Source organism: Accipiter gentilis, chromosome 25 (assembly GCF_929443795.1).
Source record: "Accipiter gentilis chromosome 25, bAccGen1.1, whole genome shotgun sequence".
NCBI classification, from domain to species: domain Eukaryota; kingdom Metazoa; phylum Chordata; class Aves; order Accipitriformes; family Accipitridae; genus Astur; species Astur gentilis.
The window spans coordinates 20358572-20383040 of NC_064904.1; the positions used below are offsets into that span (position 1 = coordinate 20358572).

General features: G+C 52.4%; 1 protein-coding gene across 12 annotated transcripts in view; it reads left to right on the forward strand.

Moving 5' to 3' along the window:
* Positions 1–24469, forward strand: part of NIN (ninein) — a 65573-nt gene that overhangs the window by 9815 nt on the left and 31289 nt on the right. For all 12 annotated transcript variants that reach the window (XR_007509627.1, XM_049829003.1, XM_049829005.1 and 9 more), the window contains exons 3-11: positions 2820–2901; positions 10397–10566; positions 16340–16379; positions 17883–18073; positions 19213–19359; positions 20067–20234; positions 21586–21722; positions 23148–23288; positions 23466–23640. Coding sequence is in view for 11 of the 12 variants with exons in the window: in XM_049829003.1 (XP_049684960.1) it covers positions 2820–2901; positions 10397–10566; positions 16340–16379; positions 17883–18073; positions 19213–19359; positions 20067–20234; positions 21586–21722; positions 23148–23288; positions 23466–23640 (1251 nt within the window). In the remaining variant the exon portion in view is untranslated. The remainder of the gene's footprint in view (positions 1–2819; positions 2902–10396; positions 10567–16339; positions 16380–17882; positions 18074–19212; positions 19360–20066; positions 20235–21585; positions 21723–23147; positions 23289–23465; positions 23641–24469) is intronic.

The window sequence follows — 24469 nt, forward strand, 5'->3', positions numbered from 1 at the left end:
GTTTGGATCAGCCCTCGAGTTGCTGTTTCAGACCCCCGTGAGCAGATGCACGAGTCGGCAGTTCCAAAATCCCCCAAATTCAGTCGAGCATATTCAACAGAGCATTAACTTTAAATACCCCGACACTGTTTTGCTGCTGTATACTTTCTGCCTTGCATTTGTAAAGCTTTTGGGTTGGCTTGAGTGTCTGAGGCTGTTTTCCAGAAGTGGACGGTGCTTTGTCCAACACCGCTGCAGTCAGTGCTCTCCTCCCCAGGGCTGTCCAGGCCAGTCCTTTTGCTGGAAATGTTCTCTGAGCAAAAACCAAAGGCTATTGCTGCAGACTTGTGCCTGCCCACGTGGGCTGTCGCATCCCTGGAAGTGCTCCGTGCGCTCGCGGGAAGCCCACAGCCTCCCCGGCACGGATTTTCCAGGTGGGATTGTGGCCCTCCGTGACAGCACATGGATGCTGGAGGTGTGCAGGTACCGAGCACAGGGGTGCGGGGTGCTTCGTGATGTGGGCATTGCCTACACCGTACCTCCTGGGGATGCACGTCCTCCCCTGCACGCACATTGGCATTTAAATTGGGTGGGGATGTAGAGCGAGGGCTTTGCTGGGGAGCAGTGGCAAAGGATTGCTGTCTTCATAAGATATTGTAGTGTTTGAGGCTTTGCTGTCCCTGCCTGGCTTGTACTTGAGCACAGCTTAATTTTAACAGTTGCATTTTTCTAACTCTTTAAGTGCTCTGGGTACAGACATGCAGCATCCAAGGTCAAATGTGCACCACAAAGAGAGACGGTTTTTCCTGGTTATAGGATGGGCCAGAGGTTTTCCTGAAGAAAAATATCCCCCTCCTCTACCAGCTTGGGCTACGTCTACAGAGGTGGGTGCTGCCGCTCGGAAGGCACTGCGGGACCCCTCTGAGCCTGCGCCGGCACCCGCTGTCGTGTCTCTCTGCTGCTGATTTGCACTTTAAATTTTCCTGCAGTGCAGCCGGCTACGGTGCTGGCACGGGAGGCTGGAGAATGGCCACCTCCTGTCCCGCACCCTAATCTTCCGTGGGCTTCTTTGGACGTCGTGGTCATGGTAAAATTGCTCTGCGGTCTCGATGCCGGAGCCATCTGTCCCGCACGCAGCTGCGGCAGCGAGGGCTCGGGTCTCTTCTTCCTTCCTCCCCTTCGTTAGCGCTTCTTGGCAAACAGGAGTTACGGGGCTCGTTAGGCAGAGCAGGTTACGTGTCAGTGGTGCTCTCCGCACCTGCCCAGGTGGTTTTACTCTGCCTTCCTATTTGGTGTGTTTGCGTGAGTGATGCCAAGTGGGTTTTATTTTATTTTCTTGCTGCCATGAGGTCCCATCTGAACCCAGCCCCAGCACCCGTCCGAGGGACCGGCTCTGTCTGTACCTCTGGCTGTTGTCACCGTTCCCTTCCTGAGAAGATCCCGTGGGGACGGGACCTGTTATTCGAACACCCTCATCTTTTATTCATCCTCATTTAGTCTAAATGTCAAGTTTTTTTAATCAGGCAAATTCTCCTATCTCTGTAAACTGTCCTTTTGAAGTACACCGGCGTTTGGAAATGAATGGCAGCAATTAGTATTCAGATGAAGGCACCCCTGACAAGTTTCTTTGCTGAACATATTTCTAACTGTTTAATTACTCGGGGAGCCTGTGTTTAAAACCGCAGGCGTGACTCGCGCTGCCTGAGCTGCGGTGTGAGGTGCTCCCCTGCACGGGGGGCCCGTGGCTGAGCCCCCAGCTCCGCTGTTGTCCCCCGCCTGCCTGGGAGCACGTTGCTCTTTTTTTGGGGGCTGGCTCGAACAAGCTGGCGAACTTCAGACCTGGACTTTGCCACTTCTGCCTCCCCCAGCGGCGTTAAAATCCCCTCTGGCTGCAGCTCCTGCCCTTTGTGCCCAATTTACAGCAATCGACTCTGCCAGCGAGAGCAACCTCGGTGGGTTCTTTAAATACAAAGTCTCTTGTTCAATGCTAAAAATTCTCCTAAGATTTATTTAGCCAAAAGAAATCGTAGCAGGCAGCTCTGCCTCGCCGCTGACCCATGTCAAATAGCTTCCCCAGCTGTCCCCGGGTTTCCGTCCCCCACGGCTGGAATTGCTGACATTCCCCAGCGCGGCTGTGAAGGATGCTGTAGCCCCTTTGCAACTGTTCGTGGCGGTGAGGCAGGAGGCTTTCCAGGAAGACGCAGATGGAAAAGTGGTGGGGGGGGGGAAAATCCCTCCTTGTTTTTTCTCTAGCCACAATCCAGACGTGGTACTTCCAGTCCAGCCCTTGTGGAGCTGCAGCAGGCAGGAGCCAGGGCAGGGCTGCCCTGGAAAGGGTGCGCCTTTCTGCCATCCGCTTTGGAAAGAGTTTTCTGAAGCTTGGTTAGGGCAGTGGAGCGTTTCCACGACCAGTATCTCGTCACTGGTCAGGACTGGTATCTCGCTGTAGGAGCCACTGACTCTGGCCACGTCATCTCAAGCGATGGAGATGCTCCCTGGTCCTCCGGACACGTTGTTTTGGCTTCTCGCTTGATGGAAAACCCCACCCAATGGGTTAAAGCAATGGCTTTGAGTCGTTCTGTGACAGCAATCATTTTTTCCATGTGCTTAAAGGTGCTTGCTGTGTCTTCGTGTTGCTTGCTGCCATTTCTCCAGGCCCCAAGACCGAACAAGCCGAGGTTCCTTCGTGCCCCTCGCCGAGGTTGGCGGCGGACACAGGCGTGCTCCTGTGGTGGTCTGAGTGATTGGCATTGCTGCCCATCCTCCTGCTGGATTGTTGGCCTGATAGTTAATTATCGGCAGCAGTTGATATCCTCTTTTCTTCCTTTTTTTTTCCACAGGTCCACTTTGATCAATTTAAAGAAGCACTTATCCTCATCTTATCCAGAACCTTGTCAAATGAAGAACATTTCCAAGAACCAGGTAAATCCTGAAATTATCTAAGCCAGTATATTTTCTTTGGCAAAGCAGACGTGGGTGGCTCTCACAGAGGGATTTAAAAGAGAAAGTGCTTTTTAGGTGCCGAGATTGGGCATCCAAGCAGAAGACCCTGACCTAGGGAGAAGGGGGAGTTAAGGTCTGTTGTGGAGCCTTGTACAAAAGCGTTTTCTGAGCTATTAGTTATTTATATCCCATTACCATGATCTAAATGCCCGGAGAGGCACGTGATGTCTGCGTGTAGACAGCTAACAGCACTTCAGAAGCTCAAGACATCCCATGGCTGCTAAATGGGCTGAGATCTCTCCATCCCACAACGCTTCTGGTGGCCAGGGATGCTTTAGGAGCTCTCCGGCTGCAGCAGATAGTTATGGGCAGGCAATCAAATGGCTGCTTTAATGCTGCTGCTGCTTTTTCCCAGCTGGGGCTGGCACATCCCCTTGCCCTCCACTCGAATATTTTGGCTCTGAGGTGGTGTGAGCCCAGCCTGGCAGGAGGGTTTGTGAGCTCTGCCTCGGGGGACCCTCCGCTCCAGCCAGTGGTGGGATCTGTCTCGGGGGGGACAGCAGTGCCTTACCGAAAACCCATGCTGGCTTTGGATGCTACTTTATTTTTGTGAAGGTTATAACGGGAAGCTGTCTGCAAGAGCTCCTCCTGGGGATGGGCTGCTGGACATGGAAACACCCCTCCTGTCTAGCACTGATTTTAATTTTTTTTTTTTTTTTTTAAAGTCCATTCTGTTTCCTTGTGTTTGAGAGGAGTGGGGTGAGCTCGGTCCTGTAGGAAGCTACTTCGAGGTGTCTGTATTTCTCCCAGGGGACAGCCAGTCTGGCCCGAAGGTGTTCCTGAGCAAGACGAGCCCTCTGACAAACCAGGCTGGGGCTGGTCGGAGAAAGCAGCGGGTGCTGCGAAGTCCCCACCATCCTGTTTTTCCTTGCTTTGTTTCAGCGTGCCTTGAAAATGCGGCTTTTTAGACCCTCAGCAGGAAAAAGGGTCACAGCTTTGGTGTGCCCCCCCCCCCCACCTCTCCATGCACAAGGGGCTGGTGGTACTGGGAGCACTGGGGAGGTGTGGGGCCGGGGTGAGGGCTGAGCCCCTGCAGCTCCAGCTGGAGCCGGGGGGGGGGGGGGGGGGGGGGGGGGGGGGGGTGAGGTCTGCCTGGTGTCACACCTGTATGTAAATCCCTAATCCTGCCTTTGGAGCAGCAGGGATGCAAAATCCCCGAAGGAAAAAACAGCTTAGCAAGGAGGGGAGAGGGAAACTCCAGGTTTCCTCTCCTGGAGCATCAATCTCAGCTGGAGCATCCCGCGCTTGAGAGTGCAGTAAAATTACAAATTTCCCCCTTAAATAGGCTGCAAAACCCGCAGGGCCCAAGAGATGCAATTGATGGATTATTTTTATTTTCCACCCCTCGTTTCCAAAGCTCTTAATGCTTAGAGGGAGATGGGCGACGACAGCTCTTGCACCCGGCATATCCCTTAACGCAATTTCCCGATGCGGGTCGGTGGGCGCTCGGGAGCGAGGGGGGAGCCTCGCCGGTGCCTGGCGAGGGGTCGGATCTGCTGCGATCCCTTCCAGTCCCTCGGAAAGGAGCTGGCAAAGAATGGGAGGCAGCCCCGGCACCCCAGCGAACCAGAACTAATCCGGTGCTCTGCATTTGTTGGGGAATCATATGGCTGAGAAGCTCCGGTTTGATTTAAATATAAATAAATCTTCCAGAAAGGGCTAAATTCGGGGTTATCGCAGGGGAAATTACAAATGCAGCCGGCAAGAGGCTGCACTGGAGTCTGAGAGCCCTCCTCGGGGACACGTTTGTCAGCTGGGTTTTGCAAGGCAGGTAATCAAAGGGCATGCGGCGCAGGTAGGCAGCCTGCGCCAGGCAGGCCTGGGAGACATTTATTTTTAATGCATTTTGACAGGTTGGTTAACGCCAAAGTCTTTGCTTCTTTTAATTTAGATCAAACTTGAGATTGGGAGAACAAGCTGCTTCGCGCTGTTGGTGTCAAACTGTCAGTGACTGTGGAAATGCTGGTGTTACAGCCTGCCCCGGGCTTGGGAAAAATTGAGTTAAGAGCTCCAAATTGTATCATTTAAATGAAAATTTAATTTGGGGGGGTGGGGGGGGGGGAGAAGGCACGGATTTTAAGGCTGTTTGCTGCATCCGCAGAGTTTGTTCTGCAAGGACGTGGCCGTGTGCCTTGATGTTGTGGTTTTACCCAAGGACTTGGGCGATGGGAAGGTCCCGTGGGTCTGCCAGCAGCCGGAGGGCTTGGCTTTTCGCTCTCCGAACCGGCTGCTCCCCTGCAGCCCCCAGACACTCCGTGCGACGCGGCTTGGGGGGACCCGGCAGGGGACGGCATCCTTGTCCCCATGGGTGCAGCGCAGCCCGGCTCGGGGAGGATGGCTTGGTACAAGGAGCCCGTGGGTGATGGGGCAGCCTCTGGGGTCACGGTGGGACCCACGGGCTGGGGACGAGGAACCAAAACTGCTGTGGGATGCAAAAGCAGTTCCTGCAGAAGCGGCTGATGGGGTTTCCCTGGTTTTTTGGGGGAAAGCAGCAAGTGGGAGAGGCACTCAGGCTTGCAGAAAACAGCTGATATATCTATATATATATAATTTTTTTTTAATTTTTTTTTTTTTTTTTTTTGGCAAAGAAGCTAGATTCCCTTTCGGAAGGGAAGACTGGCAGGGAGGATGGTCCTGGTGTGCTGCAGGCGCTTTGCCTGGGAAGCAGCCCTGAAAACTAAGGCCGGCAGGGTTCCCAGCGCTGCTGTCATCAGCTCTGTCCCCTCAAGGACATTGGTGTGGGGACGCAGACCCAGCTGCAAACCAGAGCGTCAGCCAGGCGGGCAAAACCCCAGCTCTGTCGAGAAGTGACGTGGTTGGGCAGAGGAATAGGGGAGACTCTGGGAAAAGCAGAAAAAGGCCTGAATGTGTCTTAAAGTAGGGGTTATTTTAGCTTCTGCAAGCAGGAGTGTGTCAATCCCAGCAGCACATCAGACCTTTGCGGAGCTGCCTGACAAAGGTGGTGCGTGCGGATGAGTTACAGCCTGAATTACCGGGGTTTGGTGGTCTGGAGAGATGCTGCTGGGAGCCCCGTGGGACCCGGGCTGGGTGCTGCTGCCACCGGTGCTCTTTGTCCATGGGTCACTGTAGCAGTGAGGGGGTGTCTGGGGACAATAAAATAGATATAAGGGGTGGGGGGAAGGAAAAAAAAATCAGTTATGTGGGTGATTGGGGGGGGGGAAAAATAATCAGGCTTTTTTTCTTCCCCATTATGGCAAATAAAAAGTCAGCTCTGTGCGTTGGAAGCCTGGATAGGGAGGGATTACCGGGGTGGAGTGCAGGATTACGGGAACACCCAGGACAAATTAAAGAGCAGCTTGACGCCATCCTCCCTGCGGTCATGAGGGGCTGTTGGGTTTTTTTGTGGTTTTTTGGTTTTTTGTTTTTTTTTTTACTTCCCAGAGCATGGAGACAACAGAGCTGCCCTCCTGAAGAGGAGCTGGTGGGGACGATGTCCTTGCAGGAATCCCACCCGTGGGGGAAAGGTGGCTCACACAGGTTGCAAAGGTCTGGCTCTGCAAGCAGACCGGGGTGTGGGGACAGGTATAAAACCGGTGCTGCTGTCTGCACAGGGGCGACTTAAGCACAGACGATGCCTCTGGGCCAAAATGCATTGATTTTGGGGCTGGGGTGACCCAGCAACCTCTCCCTCTCCACCTCTGTTGCTGAGCCCAAAGTGCGAAATGGGGACTAAGAGTGAAATAAGGACTAAGAGGAGTTTAGGCAGTACCTGGTGTCTGGGGGGGGGGGGGGGGGGGGATTAGGATTTAGCAGATTCTAGCTGTGATGGGCTTTTCCCAGCGGTAGGCTGTCTGCTGCCACGAGGAGGATCCCTCCCTTCCAAATCTTAAGCAGCAAAGAAATTAATTTTACCTCTAAACGACGGGGTGAGGGTCTCCCTCCTCTAAAACCCCTTTTGTCTGCGCTCGCTGGCTTTGATGCTGGGCCCAGGAAAATGCTGCTCACCATCAAGGGGAGCCCCCCCCCGCCTCCTCCCCAAGCGTCTGAGGGCAGAGCAGGATTTTGAAATGACTTATCTAGCGCAGAAAGGCAGAAAATCAAGTGTAAATCTCTAACCATGGAGACGTTTAACTGCTGAGATGGACGGGGAGGGGGGGGAGCGAGCCAGGGAATTGATGGCTTCTGTCTGCAGTGCTTAAATCGAGGGGGGGTTCTTGTGAAATACAGATTTAGTTGGGTTTTTTTTCTTTTTCAGGGGGCACTTTGGGGGCTACAAACCCACCCCGGGCAGTGGGACAGGGAGGCGAGAGGCTTGCTCTCTTGACAGCTCCTGCTCTCACCCCCAGCCCCGGGGGCAGTTCAGGGGGGCAGATCAAACCCCAGTGTCTAATTAGGCACCAGCTCCGGAGTGTGTGTTTTACTAAGCCCGCGTGTTGCCGAGGGCTGTAGGAAGCAGGGAGGGTTCGACCTATTTTCTTTTTCTTTTTTTTTTTTTTTTTTTTTTTTTTTCTTTTTCTTGGCAGCTTGTCAGCCGCACAATAGCGAGGGTCTATGAGGAGCAGCATCTCGCCTTGCTGCTGGTTGCAGAAGGGGGGGTACCGGGGGTCAGACTCGAGCACGAGCAGCCTCCCCTCGGTGTTAAGTACAGGGGTATATTTTACAGTTTTTGGGATAAATAGCATACAGGGCTGTCTTATGGGCATCTGCCTCACTGAAAGCATCGATTTTTGACATCTCCCTCCTGTTTTCTCCTGTGCCTTTGAAAGCACGTGTGGACTGAGCAGCTATTTCCATCCCTCCTCATCAGTTTTGGCTGGAAACAAGAAACTCCGCTTAGCTCGTCAGTGAATTTTCCGCATTCGGGGAGCACGAGTTGCGGCTTTTTGCTGGCATGTGTGCTTAGCTTTCCCTAAATACTGGGGATGGTGGGAGCGTCGAGGGCACTGGGGGTTTGGGTTGGGAAAGCCGGAAGGCAGAGGCCCTTAGAGGATGCTGCACGTATGGGAGGTATCCACGGACACCCAGTCCAGAAATAATGGTGCGTGGGGCTTTCTGCAAAGGAGACGGGTCTGTGCTCCCAGGGATGGGGCTGCAGGATTCGGTCCCTTACGCCGGTGCGATGCCCGTGGCCTCGTAACACGAGGGTTTTATCCTGCACCTGCGCCTGGCAGCCAACGGCACGGGGGCTTGCGGGGAAAGAGCTGTAACCTAGCGTTAACGAAAGCATGCTGGCTCTGGAAATGGGATTTTGGGGTGCTTGAGCTGGGATCCCCTTGGAAGCTGGGCTCAGGGACAGCCTATTTCAAAGTCGGAGCTTTTTGAGGCAGGAGCAAACTTTCTGCACTGGTCAAACTGTCAAGGGTCACCTTTCCCTCCCAGGGACGTTCTCAGGCTTTGCAGTTTTTTAATTGCAAAAGCAAAACAAGCACACCCGGTTGCTCGGACCAAAGAGGAGAGAGAAATCAGTTGCCAGCCTCCAAATGCTTAAAACACAAAAGTGGGGAGAAGCTCCCATTTCCCCGCTTGCTGTTAAAGTGCTTGCAGGGTGGCACGGCGTGAAGGCACCTTTAATTCTATATACAGCTGGATTTTGAGCTGTTAAACACGCTGTTGGGGTGGGGGGGTGGAAACGGGACTCTTCTGAGCATTGGGAAATCCAGACAGAAATTTAACCATAGCTTCATTATTGCTAAATGACTGCTTCTTTTCCTCCCACATCTTTCCAAAGACAGATGGGCACAGAGGTGCGTTTCTGTCTTAGAGGAGGAAAGATTATTTCTCAAAAAAAACCAAAAAAAAAACCAAAACAACAAAAAAAACCAAGCCCCCCAGCCCTCTTCTGCAAGGGCGGGGAGGTGGCAGGGAGAAAATAAATGGGTGAATGAGTAGCCACAAATATTAGCATTTCAGAGAGAGCTGCTCGATGGAGATTGTTCACCACCGGGCAGGCTTTAATAGGAGTGATAAGGTTTGCTTTTGTTCTCGGGCTCTTACTTAATCAGCCTGTCTCATTGCGATTTTTCTATCGGCGCACTTCATCACACAACTTTCATGTGCGAGTCCCAGCTGCAGCAAATCTTGTTAAAATGGCCTTGTTCAAACACGGGCGCTGGGTTTGTTCCCTAGAGCTGCAATATGGATGGATGGAGTGCAAGGCTGGAGGAATCAAAGGACTCCTAGTCCTGTGTATTTTATAATTCATTGCATAGCTAAGTTGCAGAATATTTTTCCTCTAACAAGCTTGAAGCCTTCTTCCATATCTAAAGGAATATTATCCAAGGAGGCATTTGGGCAGGGGGGGTTTAGAGACCATTTGTCAATGATTGAACAGCTTCCCTGCTCCTTATTAGTATTGCACTCTTGCATTTATTTTGTACCAGAGCGCTCTGCAAATAAAATTTTAAAAAGCTGCTGCTCTTGCCACTGCCTTGGTGCGCTGCAAGTGGCAGAAAATAGAGATGATCGAGTCCTGGGGGGGTTTCGACAGTACGGTTAGCAAACACTAAAACAAAGCATGGTGGAGAGCCTTTCCCTAATTGAATCCCTGGTTAATTTGGTCCTCCGTTTAATTTGCCCCCTGCTCCAGACGTCGGATGATTCTCACTGAAAATAGCCCAAAACGTGCTTATTTATTTTTTGTTTTGATCCCTGTCCGTGAAGGCTCCCGGATAATTCAGTCCCCGAAGGCAGGAGCTTGCTGCAGGAAGCTGGAGCCGGGGAATGCGAGCGGAGCCCCCTGTAATTAGATGATGACTCCAAAGGGTTATTTAGATCTTGCAGTTGGCATTAGTTGCACAGCACAAGCTGGGACCTGCCCCGCTGTCGCCCGGATCAGCTGCTTGTGTCGGCCCCCATGAGACTTTTGCCTCCAAACTTGCCCAATTTTTTTCCAGTCACCTGGTTGTTTTCACGCTTTTATTGAAACTGTGATTTAAATCCACCAAAAGCAGTGGTGGTCGCCCAGGTGTCTGCGTAATCTGGAGACTTGAGCTGCCCATGTGCAACGCTGTTCCTATTTAAACCTGTCCATCGCCGGTAATAAAGATTAGCGCAAGGAGGAGAGACCTAATGGGCTTTCCATCTGAAGCTATTTGCAAGCTTGAGGGTTATTTCCCCCTGTTAACGGAGAAAACTTGATCTGGGACTTGGGAAAGGTGAGGAGGATAGAGCCCTGATTCCACTTTGCGACAGCATTTGTTTTTTGGGTTTTTTTTGGGGTTGTTTGTTTTTTTTTTTTTTGAGCAGGACCAATTCCAACCCATCAGGCCCGATGCCACGGTGAGGGTAGTGGTCCTGGAAAGGAGCAGCGGCTGGTGCCTTACCCAGGGGGAACGGTGGTGGCAATTCAGTGCTTGAAATGCTGCAACCGAACCAGCCCTGCGTGCTGTGACCCAGGAGCCGGATCTGTAAAAAAAATCACGTTACAGATGCGCTTTGTTCTTGAATTTCACAGATTCTTCCCCAGAAGCGCAGCCCAAGTACATCAAAGGCGGCAAACGCTACGGCCGGCGGTCCCTGCCGGAGTTCCAGGAGTCGGTGGAGGACTTTGCCGAGGTGACCGTCATCGAGCCGCTGAGCGAAGAAGCGTGTCCCCCGCGCATCGCCTCCAGCGCCTGCGAGGAGGTGAGCGGGAAGGGATTGGGGTGAGCTCCTCACCCCCAGACGTCCTAAATTCCTTCGGATGTCCTTGGGGCTTTTCCGACAAAGGCGACGGTTGCCCTCCTCGCCGGTCCTCAGGGATCAGCCGTGCCAAGCGGCCACCTCCCTTGCTCCAGCTCCAAATTCCTCGTCCCGCTGCCGTGGGAAGCCGGGGAGGAGCCGGGCTCGCACGGTGATGGGCACCGGGTGCCGATGCCGTTGGCCTCCCCGTGCTCCTGGCTGCAGCGCGGGCCAGCAATTAGGCGACGGCTGTAACGCTGCCTCCGTGGCTAACGAAGTGTGGGCCGGGACCTAAAGCGAGCAGAAGGAGCACGTCCTCATCTATTAGCAAAAATCCGGCCGTGGCTCCGGCGCTCTCCGGTAGAGGGGATGGGGAAGGGGGTTGGCGAGCGGCAGAGCTCCGCAGCAGGCAGCTGCCTTGGGACGGTGCCCTAAATCCAGAGCCATCAGCTTCTCCTTTCATTCTTCTACTTTTTATTTTCCCGGCAAAAAGCTTGCGTGCTCCTGCACCAAAGCAAAAGGCCGACCGCCCCGGGAGCGACACGGCTTTCGGCAGCCCCCACGCTCTACGTATGCCTGTGCGTATGCTTGCTCAAAAATCCAGTTGTTTTGTTTTTTTCTCCCCCTCATTTTGTGATCCAAATTTGTGGCTCTTTTTGTGCTAGTGCTTTCAACCCCAGAGCCTCCTCTTGCTTCTCCAGAATAGAAAAGCAAAAGGTGAAGGGTGGTTGGGTTTGGTGGTGTGCGTTAGCGTACGGCCACAGCAGCATTTCCCTGGAGCTGGGCTCCTTCCAGCCTGCTCCAGTTTGCCAAGTATTGTTGATTCAGTGTTGCATGTTCCGGAGCGCGTGGTAGGAGTTTTCCAGTGGGAAGGAGGAACGCTGCTGCTTTCTCCCCTCCTCTGTCCTCCTGGCTTCACTTGTGTTTTCCTAGAGGTGGGGGGGGGGGGGCTCTGCAGCCACCTGTGTAGGGGAAGCAAGGGAAAAATTTCCACTTTCCAGTGTTATTCCTATGCAGCTGAGCTTTAAAATAAATTAAAAAAAAAAACTCAAAGAAAAGCTTTGCCACCAGAACCAGCTTCTTTACCCTGTTCTTGGTAACCTTTGCTAACTGCCATGGGGGTGCTCATCCGTCTCCTGGTGCTGGCCACATGGGCTGCCCTGACCTCGAAATCAACGTTAATCTGTCCACAACCCCCAGGGAAGTGATGCCCTTGATGGAAAAGGCCACTCTAATCTTACTCCTCTGTTTTAGCTGTCAAGGAGGTGTAAAAGGCTAGTCTGTTAACAAGGTCGGTCAGTTAACTCAACTGGTACATAACCATGCTGTGGTCCTTGTTGGCTGAATTAGTCTCCTGGTGGGAACTCTTGTTGCACCTTTTGGGGTGGATGGGACGGTTAATTCTCTCGCAACTTGAACAAAGATCAGGATAAGTTTGTAAAGTCCCCATTTTTTTCATCTTTATCAGCATTACTATCTTGTCTCTAAAAGAAGATCCTCTTGGTATGCATAGAAATTAGTTGCTTGAAGGTATCGCAGGGGCTCCCGGGGCTGAAACGCTGGGCGGCGTTGGAGACTCCTGATGCATTGATTTCTTGGGGTGCGGCGCAACTAACAGCCTTTGCCCAGTTTTTTCTCCTGCTGCGCATATAAACACGCGGCTGCCTGCGCTCCGCAAGCCTGCCTCCAGCCCAGGGTGTTTTGCTGGCCTGAGAACTGGGGCAGTGTGGCTTAATTGGTGCTTTCTTTCAACCGGTGCCAATTAAAAAGGCTCAGGCTCTGTCTGAGAGGCTTCCTTCCCCTTCTCGTCTCTGTAAACACGAGAGGAGAGGCTGGAGGGCTGGTCTGTGCGTGGGATCGACTGCCCAGAGAAGCTCCGTGACCTGCATTCCCAGTGGCTTTCCAGGTGCCGCTGGACAAAGTCATGAGCGGCTGGGTCCGAATCCAGCGTTGACCTTGCCGTGAGCAGAGGGTGGTGTTGGGATCCCCAGGTTCTCTCTGACCCGCATGAGTTTGTCCCCGTGGATGCGACTAGGCTAATGGGTGATGAGAAACGAGTGGCTCTGGCAGCTTTATGGACGTGGTGCTAATGGAGCTGCAGCCACGAAAACATCTAGAAATGCAGCATAAAAGCTTGCGGTGGTAAAAGCTGCGCATCTCCAGCCCCGGCTGCCGCTTGAGCTTCTTTGTCCTAAAATCTTGATACAGATGATGGGGCTTGGTGGGCTTGGGAAGGGCTCTGACCTTGCTTTCGTTTCCTTTTCGCCTTGCGTTACACCTGAGGATGATCTGCGCCATGGTGGTGGTGCAGGGTTGGGACGGCGAGCAGGTTTGGTGGCCACGGGCTACCAAGCCCAAGGTGGTGGTAGGGCAGCAGCGTCCTTTGACTCATGGGTTCCCAGCAGCAAACCACTGGCTACACAGCCAGATGTGGCCAGTCTTAAGGCCATGCTGACTTGCAAACCTCAGCGTAGGGCGTCTGTCATCTCCCCTTCCCCAGCTGCTGGCTCTGCTCTAGGAAAGGTCCCTCCTCTTGCAGGTTGTGGAAATCGCTGTCGTGTCCCAGCTCTGTCCCTTCGGTGCCCGCCGAAGCCACTCGCTCCCTGGACATCTCTGTGTTTGCTTCTGCGTAGAGTGGTTTCCAGCATGGCATGGCCTCTCCGAGCAAAACCTTCTGGGAGAGTCAGGTTGAAACTCTTTGTCTTCAGGTCCACGATGTACAAATTTGAGGCTCCCAAAGCGCAACTGTCCCGTAAAGCCAGGATCTGCAAATAACACCTCAGGATAACACTTGCTCCCTGCAAAAGCGCATTATTGATGCGATCTCGGTGCTTTGCAGCTGAAGGCAATTTGCAAAGCAGGTTGTGGAGATTTGCTGTCATCTTTCAGGGGTCTCTGGCTGCTCAGACCAGGGAGCTGATCTCTGGGCGAGCACGCAGGGAGGGGAAAAACGGGGGCCGTCAGCATTGGTGCGAAGGCTCACCTTGCCGCGTGCAAAGCAGAACAGGCTCAGCGTGCGCTCCTGATCGTCATTTTAATTAGCAATATATTCTGGCAGAGAACAAAGGTCTGTCTTGCTGAAGCAGATGGCAGGGGGGGAGAGGTTGCTGCCTTATTATGGGGAGAGGCCACCACGAGCAAACGGCACAGGCTGCAGATGCTCGCCCGAGCCCCGAGCTGGAGGGCGGCGAGCATTGAAAGCCTCGGCCATCTGCTCCTCAGCCCGGCCAAGCACGCGCTCTGCCCAAATAATAATGCATTCCTGGGATCTCCTCCGCTCCCGCACGCAGCCCGCCGATGCGTGTGACCCGCATCCAGCTGTAGCATCGCCGGGACCGGGGGGGGGGGGGGGGGGGGGAACAATGCCGTGCCTGACATCGGGATGCATCGGCCCCCCCCCCCGCTTTGTCCTCCCATCGGCGGTGGCTGACCCCAAGCCCCCACCACACAAAGGGACCCCCTTGGCCTCCCCAGCGGGGTCCCGGCACGGGGAGGGAGGTCACACGAGCTCCCCGGGGTCAGTGGCAGTGGGTTTCCAGCCTGCAGCCCACCCCCCCACCCCGGCTATATTCAGCTTCTTCAGTTTGTTGGTATTTACAGAGTTACTGTGTGCTGTGGTTTGGGGGTTCTTGGTTTTGAGGCAAGTCCTTGAAGTGAGAGAGGCTGGTGCTAAACGGGTTAGGTCTGATTTTATATAAAAATATTTATGTTGCTTATGCAAAAAGACTTGGACGCAGCAATGGATTCCCCCCTTCTGAGCATCACTGCCCAGATTCCCCTCGGTGCCCACCCCCAAAAGCCGAGGACGAGTGGCTGCAGGGTGGTAGCTCTGTCTGGCACCCAGAGATGCCTTCTGTCGCCATAAAGTTGGCCGTTGCGTATGCACAGGCAGTTACGGGCTGGGATGGTGTCAGCTCATGCGTTTTTGGGAACGTGGGCTGTTTTCTGCCTTTGCAGCTGGTAATTTGACAGTACCTGTTGCCTCAGCTCCTGCTTTTTGTGTGCTCACCCTGACGGTTTATCAGGCAAACCAGTGATCTGCCACATCAACCCCTCAATGGTGGTGCTAGCAGAACAGCACTTTTTTTGGGGCAAAATCCACAGCTTTCTGTTATATAGAACATGTAAGTCCTTGGCTTTGTCCAGAATACCCAGCAGAGCCGCAGGTTCCAGCCCTGCCTGTGACCTCCCGCCTCTGCCAGGCTGATTTCTGCCTGAAGCCTGCCTGGGAAAAGCAAAGGTTAAGCCCCCTTCTCCATCCGAGGCTCTTCCGATTCCCACCCTGTGGCTGGCCCCCCAAAAGCCCAGGGATATGTCGAGATGCTGCGGCAGCAGCGAACGGCCCTTGCCTGGTCCGGCAGATGAAACGGGAGCAAGCAGCAGAGCTAAAAAAAGTCCAGTGACCTAATCCAGTTTCCATGGTAACGTTGTAGATTAATGGCTTTTAGCTGTAATCTGAATGAGACGTGTTGAACTTTTATATGATGATTTAGAGGCTCTTTATGTCCTGGGTGACTTTGACTTCAAATCCATCAGTCACATGCACGCAGAAGTACCCACTTGTAACGGTGGAGAAGTAACATCTGCCGATGCTGCTGCTAAACCAGAAGTTAATATCCCTGAGCATCACGTGTGAGTAAATACCCTCGGCTGGTACAAGGGTGGTAGAGACAAGACAACGTGTAGTACATGGGGAAATCATTTTAAACAATGTACTTCTGCCCTGCTCCTGATGCCACCTGAGCTGATGCGATATTGCCACAGAGGAAGCAGGATGGCTTAAAACCAGCAAAGAGTATGTTGGTTTGGGTTTTTTTCTCTAGCTAGCTTAGCGGAGAACGTATTGGCAGCACGGCTCCATCTCTTGACCTGGAGCTACAGTTAGTGGAGGTATTTTGGAGCAGACTTGGCCGAGCGCAGGCTGCTGGCCCTCAAGCTCTGCAGGCAGATGGGTGCCCCTTGTCAAAAGGGAAAGCGTAAAGCAGCAAGAGCTTCATTTCCCAAATCGCACGTGCTCTGGAAGCACCTGTCCCCATCGACGCTCGTGGGTTCGTTGCGGCTTAATTATCTGTCGTGGATGCGCGTTCCCTGGTGCCTGGGATGCCGGGGCTCCGCGACCGGCGTGGGTGACCCGCAGAGGGGAGCGGGGCCGTGGGATGGGGTTGAGCCGTGCGAGTTTCTTCCGAGGGCTGCCCGTGATGGGGATGCTCGAGACTCGGTGTGCTGTGCTCGCGTCCCGGCTTGCGGGCTGGCTGCGTACAAGATCCACGTGGGCTTGCGGGTAGGTGTTCTGCAATGGGAAAATAGGGTGCTGGAAGGAAAGGATAACCCAAACTCGGGTGGTGGCTATATGCAGCCCGTGATCTTCCCTGCATCCTCATCTTGACCATCAGTACCGCTAAGACAAGCAGCACGGTTTGTTTAGAGGGCAACTCTCTCCCTCCCTCCCCATCAACCTGCCGGACTGTCGTCTGCCACCTTTCGTGGGTCATTTGCAGGGTTTTAGGCGTCTTTTGCTGCAGCGGTGGTTTATCCCCACCGAAGCACCTTGCCTGCCAGAAACGGGCAGCATCAAAGAGCTGTGGATTGCCAGCCCAGCCCGCGGGGAGCAGGGAGATGAAAGCCTGGCGGCATCGCTGGAGCCGTGTAGCTTGTTTGATGCTGATCGTGGAGTCTCTTTCATACGGGTGATGTCTTGCAATAGTAATAACTCAGAAACCTTTTATTTTCTCCCCAGCGCTGGAAGACGCGAGACAGCGAGGAGTACGAGGCCGAGGGTAAGAGCAAACAGCAGCACTTGTATGTGCTTATTCTTTTTTTGCCTTTGAAGATGAATCGGAGGAGCACGCTAAGACGGTCTCAGGCCAGCTGGGTGTGCTGAGCAGTCCCAGCCTGGCGTGGTGCAGAGCTCGGGAAGGGGCACATGGGGCAAGCAAGCGCCGAGCTGGGAATGAAACCTAAAATGGGGCTCCTTGGAGGCCGGAGTCTTGTGCCTTACCCTCTCTGCCCTCTTTTCTCCCTCCTGCCCAGTGCAGAGGCTGCCCTGCTGCCAGTGCTCCCAGTCTCCCTGGCCTCAGCATCCCCAGAGCAGCAGCCGGGGCTGGTCCTGGTCCCCGCTCCGGCCCTGGGGGCTGCTGGCTGTAGTGGAGCACCGTAGGCACTAGATGTCAGCACGGACCAGTCATTAAATGTTTCCTAATTGTCCAGTAAGGGAGAGCGGGGTGACCCCCAGGGTGACTGTCGGGCTTTGGCACTAACCCTCAGCACGCAAAGTTATGTTTATAACTAAGCCACGCAGCTTTTAATTGCTTCAACGCCTCTTCCGTATTTCAGCTGCTTTCTAACCCCTACCCCATCCAAAGGGACCACTTTTTTTTTTTTTTTCTCCAAAAGCCACTTTTCCAGCCCCAGGATGAGGTAGCGGGTGCAAGGAGATGGCCTTGCAGCTGAGCAAGCTCTGACTGGTTTGTGTCTAGTGAGCGTTTCCAGCTGGGTGAGACTGCACTCCGGGCATTTGCTGGAGGTAGAGGAAATGTGTTCAGCTGAAGGCTACTGGTCTTTTTTTCTTCCCCTGAAGGGGTGTTTGGAAGTACTTACCTCAAAACATACGCTACAGTTTACGTTCAAAGGGGATGGGAGTTTAGGCAGATCCACCTGGGGTGGGTGACACTTATGGAGACAGGCAACCACCGAAGTTCTTAGCCTGGTCAAGGTCTATGTGAATATGCAACTCGCTCAGGCCTCTCCCTTGATCCCATAACTGCCCAGAAGAGGAAGGGTCCCTTCTCCATCCATGCCAGCGGCCGAGGTGGGAGGGCTGCGCTTCCCCTGGCCGCCAGCCCATGTTGGCCATCGGACTCATCCCCGTTGGCCATCGGACTCATCCCCGTTGGCCATCGGACTCATGCCCGTTGGCCATCGGACTCATCCCCGTCCCCAGAGATCCTCCTGGCCACAGTCCCGGCCGCAGCTCGCCCTGCGCCTGGACGCGGGGTTCCCTCGCCTATGGTGGCACGTGCGACTTGAATGCTGAGCAGGATCTGCTGCTTCTGGTAGAGTCCGATAGCCGTGCTGGTGCCGGTAGCTGTACCCCAAAATCACAAGCATGCTCTGTGCAGGGTGAGGCAAGGCAAATGGTCCCATGGGGTCTGATGAGCAAGGAGGGCAGCTCTGCTCGCTGCAGAGTCTTCTGTGATGTGTAGAACGCCCGGGTGTTCTGGTGGTCTCTCGTGTGCAGTGGATGGGCAGAAACCGGAGCAGTTTCCCCCCCCCGTTTCCAGGGCAGCTGCGCTTCTGGAACCCAGATGATTTGAACACCTCCCCCAGCGTCTCGCTGCCCACCCCGGACTGGATAGAGGAGAAACTGCAGGAGGTCTGCGAGCACCTCGGCATCACCAGGGACGGCCACCTGAACCGCAAAAAGCTCGTCTCCATTTGCGAGCAGTACGGGCTCCAAACGGCGGCCGGGGAGGTGAGTGGCCACGTACGGACCCACTCGCACCAGCACGTGCGCCTGGGTTTTAGCGTGGCCCCCACAAAGCGCGTCCTGCGGTTGACCGCAAGCCTGAAGCACAAGTGCTGGTTAACAGGTCGCTGCTTGGAAAGCGGTTTTCAGCTCCGGCTCGCGGCTTTCCAGCCAGTTTCTTGGTGTCGAACCATCAGACGTGGGAGGCTGCTCTAGGAGAAGGCAGCTGGCAGCCTTACTGACACCATAGCGTGCGTGTCTTCTCATGCAATCGCAGAGTAAACTGGAATTTAAAAGCATATCCTAGATTCCAAGCATGTCTCCTTAATCCCAGAAATCTTCTAGCTAGACAATGAATATGGGTTAAAATATTCATAGATGGTTGCTTTTGACTTTGAGAAGGCCTGCAGGCAGTTTCTGTCCTCCAGGAAGAGTCCACAAGAAAATTATTTCTTTAGCAAAAAAGTCTCCTGTCAGTTTAGGATTTAGTTTTCTAAAAAAATCAGACTGTTTTGCATCTTAAAATAACATGGCTTGTAATCATTTCCTTCATAAAAAGTGTTTCTGAGCAGGTATTCCTTTGCAGCATTTGCAACAGAATGTTTTCAGGGTAACAAGGCAGAAAATGGAAAAAATAGACTGTAGACAAAGAAATAGCGAGGGACTAATCTTAACATCTCTGGTCCTAATAAGGTTGGTCTTGCTTTTGAGAAAGCAGACTGCCCTGGAGCATAACACAGATTTCTTATAACCTTGCAGTGCCTTACTATGTTTTTTTGCCTGGTCACTTCACAAGCTGCTGGGGTTTTGGCATCTGTCTCGCTACCTTGCACTGAATTCCTGAGGTCACCCCGTCTCGGGAGCAGAAGGAAACCAGGGGTTTTCACGCTGCCTCACAAGACAGAGGCTCCAAGATGACCAGGAGCTTACACGCTTTTACAGGCAGGATTTTTGTAGTGTATGTGGCTCTAATTTTCTATATGAAGGTTGCTGCACCGGTGTTAGGCTGATGCAGGTAACTCTTTTGGGTTTTGTTTTTTTTTTTTTTTTTTTTTTTTTTTGAGCCTTGGGAATAGGGTGTTTTCTGCTGTGCCAGATTGGTTTTGGCCGTAGCAGATGTGATTTCTATCCCTTGCCACTTGCAGGTGCTTGAAGAGGTGCTCCATAACCTGGAGCAAGATGGCACCATGAGCGTAGAGGACTTCTTCTACGGCTTGTTTAAAAACGGAAAGTCACTGACACCCTCGGCGTCTACTCCGTACAGGCAGCTGAAACGACACCTCTCCATGCAGGTGAGAAACCGAGGTGGATCCTGGGGTTAAAAGTAGGAGGAGGGGGAGAAGTGCTGAGCAAATCCCACCTAGCCTGTCTCCTCCTCTTCCTCCCCGTTTGTCCCTGTCGGGGCAGGGGGATAAAGCAGCAAACACCCTCACGGTACGGGGGAGATGGCTCCCCTTTAAAGTAGCGTGGCTTGGAGATGGTTCTTGTAAGCTGTGAAGTGTAGTAAGTAAATGGTGTAAACTGGTTGCGGGGGGAAGCGGTGGCCTGGGCTGGAGACTGCAGGCATGCAGGTCTCGCATCTCTAATTATTTTTTTTATTTTGAGAGAGAGTTTGAAATCTACTACCTGTCTGCCTGGAAGCTGAGGGCTATAGCAAAAGCACCCGTGCATACGTTCCCTGCAGCCTTTTTTGGGGAGGTGACGCTCAAAACCAGAAACGGACGGTGGAAAACACTTCTAGAGCATCAAGGACAGCTCTGAAACTGTTCCCCCTCAGATTGACTTTAAATCCCAAGCGCCTGGTTGCGCTGCGGTGCCGCGGGGTCAGCAGCAGCGCTCCTGCCGCGTGTTTGTTTGGCAGTGAGGAAAAGCAGACCTTAATCCTTAATCTCCAGAGTACTGTTTAGCGAAATTACATTTATAAGCCTTTCTCGTCGCGAGGTGGCCAGATGCCCGGCTCTGCCCGTGCCCTGTCGTACCCTCTCCCCTCTCTCGGCAGTCCTTCGATGAAAGCGGGCGGCGCACGACCACCCCCTCGGCCATGCCCAGCACCATCGGATTCTGCCTCTTCTCCAGCCTGGATGACGGGATGGGCTACGGCTGCGTGGAGGGCATCCTCGACTCCTGGCACCAGGAGGGCATAGAGAACAGCCAGGAGATCCTGAAGGTAACCGGCAGCTCCGTCTCACCCCTTTTATTTGCCCTTTTTTTTTTTTTTTTTTAACTTCCCCCCCCTCCCCCCCTGCCCCCGGCGTGGGATGCTGAACTGTAGCTGCATCCCACTCCCCTTTAAAATTCCCAGTGCTGGTGACAGGAGTCTAACCGTTCTGGGAAACTTCCAATAATTCCCTTTATTGAAATGATGGTGCATCCCAGAGAGCTAGAAGTTAATGATCAAAATGTAACGTGACTTCCAGCTTAGCTCAAAGAGGTCACCTATATTTGCAGAAAGCAATTTAATTCCTTTAGCTCACTGAATAGCTGCACCTGCAAACCTTTTGGCACTGGGATGACCTGAATTATTGCTTGCACTGAGGTGGAGGACAACACTTGAAACCCTGCTGGGTAATTAGTGTTTTATTATACAGAGTAAAAGGGTAATGGGGGGTGCAAATCAGATACCTGAAGTAAACCCCATCCCTGTCTGTCCCACTAGAAGCCATGGACGGGAGAAGATAATTTCACGTGTCTGTTCTGAGACCATTGCTGGGTTCCCAGCGGCGATGATGGCAGAATTCTCTCGGCACGTAATGTCCGTGTGGATGTTGAACATCCAGGCTGTAGTAAACTCTGCCATTGCTCAGGCTTTAAAACCCACTTGCAGCCTGGGCTCGTGCAGGCCAGCTTGATAACCTGGTACTGTTTTCACTGGACTTGCGTGATACACCTTCACCTTCTCTTCCACTTGTTGCTTTCCGTGGGTAACTTGCTTTGTTACTGGTGTCACTGGGGTGGTTTCTCTGGTGTTTCAGCCCCACCACAATCCCTTCTGTGCTCCGCTTTGTGCTCCTGCAGAGTTAGGTTGAAGGGAACGACTGCAGTTGCTGATGATAACTTACTTTCTAAGAGGTGGGATCTTTGCTATCAAATACCTCCTACACAGCTGCTTCTGTGTTGGCTCTATTGCAGGAGCTGGGGTTGTTTAACATGAACACCTTCCACCGCTTTCTTGCAGCATTTGAATATGTAAAAAGACCGGTGTAGTTGGGTCCTCTAGAGAATTAGTATTTTTAATCAGGCATGGGCTTAATTTCCTGTTGGTCTTGCAGCACCATCAGGACACTTTCCATCTCCACAGCTGGCAGCAGCTCTTTAAGGTAGGGTGGTGGCAGAGATGTCTGGTTTATTGCCCTAAAGGCATTTGTGACAGATTAATCAGTGAGCAAAGATCTTTTCTGAGCCTCCTCATTTTATTCTGTCACTTCATGTACAAATGTCTCCAGGCTCCTGCAGGGCAGGAAAGCTCATTCTGCTCTAACGTTGTGGGGTGTTGTTTTTTGGGTTTTTTTTTTTTGCAGGCTTTGGATTTCAGCTTGGATGGGAAGGTGAACTTGACAGAGCTGACGCTGGCACTAGAAAACGAGCTTTTAATAACCAAGAATGGAGTCCACCAAGCAGCCCTGGCGAGTTTCAAAACGGAGATCAGACACTTGCTGTAAGTCGCCAGGATTGTTGTCTCTGCGGCTTCCTCGGTGCTCTCTCTGTTCGGCCAAGCAGGAGCTTAAGTAGGAGCTGGCTAATTAATGGTGGTTCGTAGCACTTCTCCAAGGGGCATCAGCGTGGTGCTGCCGTCTCACTGGAAGGCTAGGTTCTCTGTTAGCTTGGTCAGAAACTTTCAACTTTCTTGTTTTGCATGGGTACAACACTTAAACCCAAGTATTGCAGAAAAATATACTTTAAAAAAAAATAAATCAAAGCAGTAGGCTGTTCCCAGCTGTGCTGTGCAGTCTGGAAATGGTCACCGCAATCTGCAGCGGTCATTGACAGCCAAGAAATGCAAAACTTAGGACAGAGGCTGGTGCAATTTGATAAGAAGTACCTTTAATCCCAACTGAGTTCTTGCAGTAGCGTTATGTAGGTTTTGCTATGTGATGGGGGTGTGGGTGAGGTACAAAACCACCATGAACCCGCGCTTTTCTCATTTGCAAGTCAACACAGTTTGACTTTGCATTGGACTTGCCATGCAGGCTTCTCAATTGAGAGAGTGTAGGAGATGGGAAACGTTTCCCTGTACGTATATTTATTAATTTATATACATGTACTACTGAAGCTAAAATATTTCTTCCCACACACTAACGGATCATCTTGTCCACCCCACTTTGAAGACTCCTGCTCTAAGCATTGCACCCTCAGTTTTGCATTGGTTCATTCCTGTTGTGGAACCGTTGCATCCATCTGCTGCGTGCACAAGCTCCAGTTGTTAGTGGTGTTTTGTTTGTACTGTAAATCTTTAAATAGTTTAGGTATTTATCAGCTTATGCATCCACCTCCATGCGACACCACAGATGACTTTTGCTGGTCATTAAAACTGCACGTGTCCTGTTACCTGCTGGCTTGCAACTTGTGCTCGCAAGCTGCCTGCTTTGCTCGTATGAAACCTCACAAGATGAAGCTTCCCGCTGTTTGTTTGCATCTACATGTCGAAATACCTGTTTCCGTTCACTCAGTGAAGAGATTTGTTGTCAAGTCCCCATCAAGAAAGCTGCTCAGTGTAGCAGATCTTACAAACTTGTGATCAAAACCAGACTGCGTGTAGCGTAAGGATGAAGTAGTAAAGGTAATACAGTGACGAGAACGAGTAAATGGGGCAGAAATTGGCCTGGCAAAATGGCATAGCGCTGGAATTTGGGGAGGGCTAGACCAGAGCTGAGGCATTCAGGTGTTGAGGTCCCAGGACCTATGGGGATATCGAGACATGTCCAGACCTATGTGTGCAAGTTCATATCTAGCGACTAAATGCAATTGATAAGACCCTTGGAGAGCTTTCTGGGCTGTTCTTCTCTGATGAGCCTCTTGCAAGTACGTTCTTTAGGGGAGCCGAGAGGGTTGACCTAATCGAGGGTGGCTTTGCATACCCTAGGGAGCGGGTTGATCAAGTGGCTAGAGAGAAAGAGAAGCTGCGGTCGGACTTGGAAAAAGCTGAAAAGCTGAAATCCCTGATGGCGTCTGAAGTGGATGACCACCACGCCGCGATTGAACGCCGGAACGAGTACAACCTCAGGTATGGCGTCCCGCTTCACCCTTCCCGTCCTCTTTGGCATCACTGCTGCAGCATTGCAGGGACTCGATGACGGAGGTGGTGGCTTCGTGCCTGCCGATTACCACCAAGCTTCCCTCGCAGCGGTGTTCGCCGCCTGTTTCTTTTTACGAGCTCTTCTTACCTCCGATGCCTTCGTAGGAAGCTGGACGAGGAGTACAAGGAAAGAATTGCAGCTCTGAAGAACGAGCTCCGGAGAGAACGGGAGCAAATCCTGCAGCAGGCTAATAAACAGCGGCTGGAGCTGGAGCAGGAGATAGAAAAGCTGAAAACCGATGAAAACTACATCCGGGACCGCCTGGCCCTTTCCTTGAAGGTAACGGGGACTAAATGCAGCCGGCCTTTTCCCCCAAAAGACAAGGATGCCCAGAAGTGGGGAGCGAGGCTTGCGACGTAGTCGTCGTTGAGATGACGTGTTTCAGCTAGCGCGTTGAGATAGCTGAAAGTAATTTCAGCAGCAAGACAGAGGTGTATCCGTGAGAATTGTTTTTTGGGTCACCTCGATGGGTTACTCCTTGGATTCGTGAAGCTCCAGTTCAAATCTCTGCTGCCATCATGTGCAGCGTGTGCATGTGTACAGCTAGTGGATGGGCTGTCGGCCTTGCTGGCACTTTGGCTGTCCGGCTGGGAGATAATACGTCTTTACAAAGCTTCAAATACTGCTTAAAAAATAAAAATAAAAAAAAAAAAAATCTCTAAATCAAGTTTGCTGGTTTTCCTTTGGATAAACTACCTGCTGCCTGATGCAGTGGTATTATTTGCCTGTGACCCCACAGATTGACATATTTTTCCAACATTTTCTTAGAAAACACTTAAGTCACAACTCTTTTCTGAATCTAACAGCTGCATAAACATATAATCTAATTTTTTTTTAAACTGAGCGAAAGTTAATGGTAATGGTGTTGTCTTACAAACAACATCAGAAGTGCTGGCAGTCAGAGGGAGCTGATACACCTGTACAGGTGGTCAGGAGAGCAGCTTTTGAAGGCGTTGGGCATCCTGTGAGCATCAGAAAAACCGTAAAATAGTCCTGAAGCTGCCATCTGAAAGGTGAGAGGAGCCGGGCAGTGTGGGGTTTGTGAGCCAGCTGCAAGTCTGGTGTTCATGCTTGCTGTTTTGCTGTGGCAAGAGGGTTATCCGTGCAT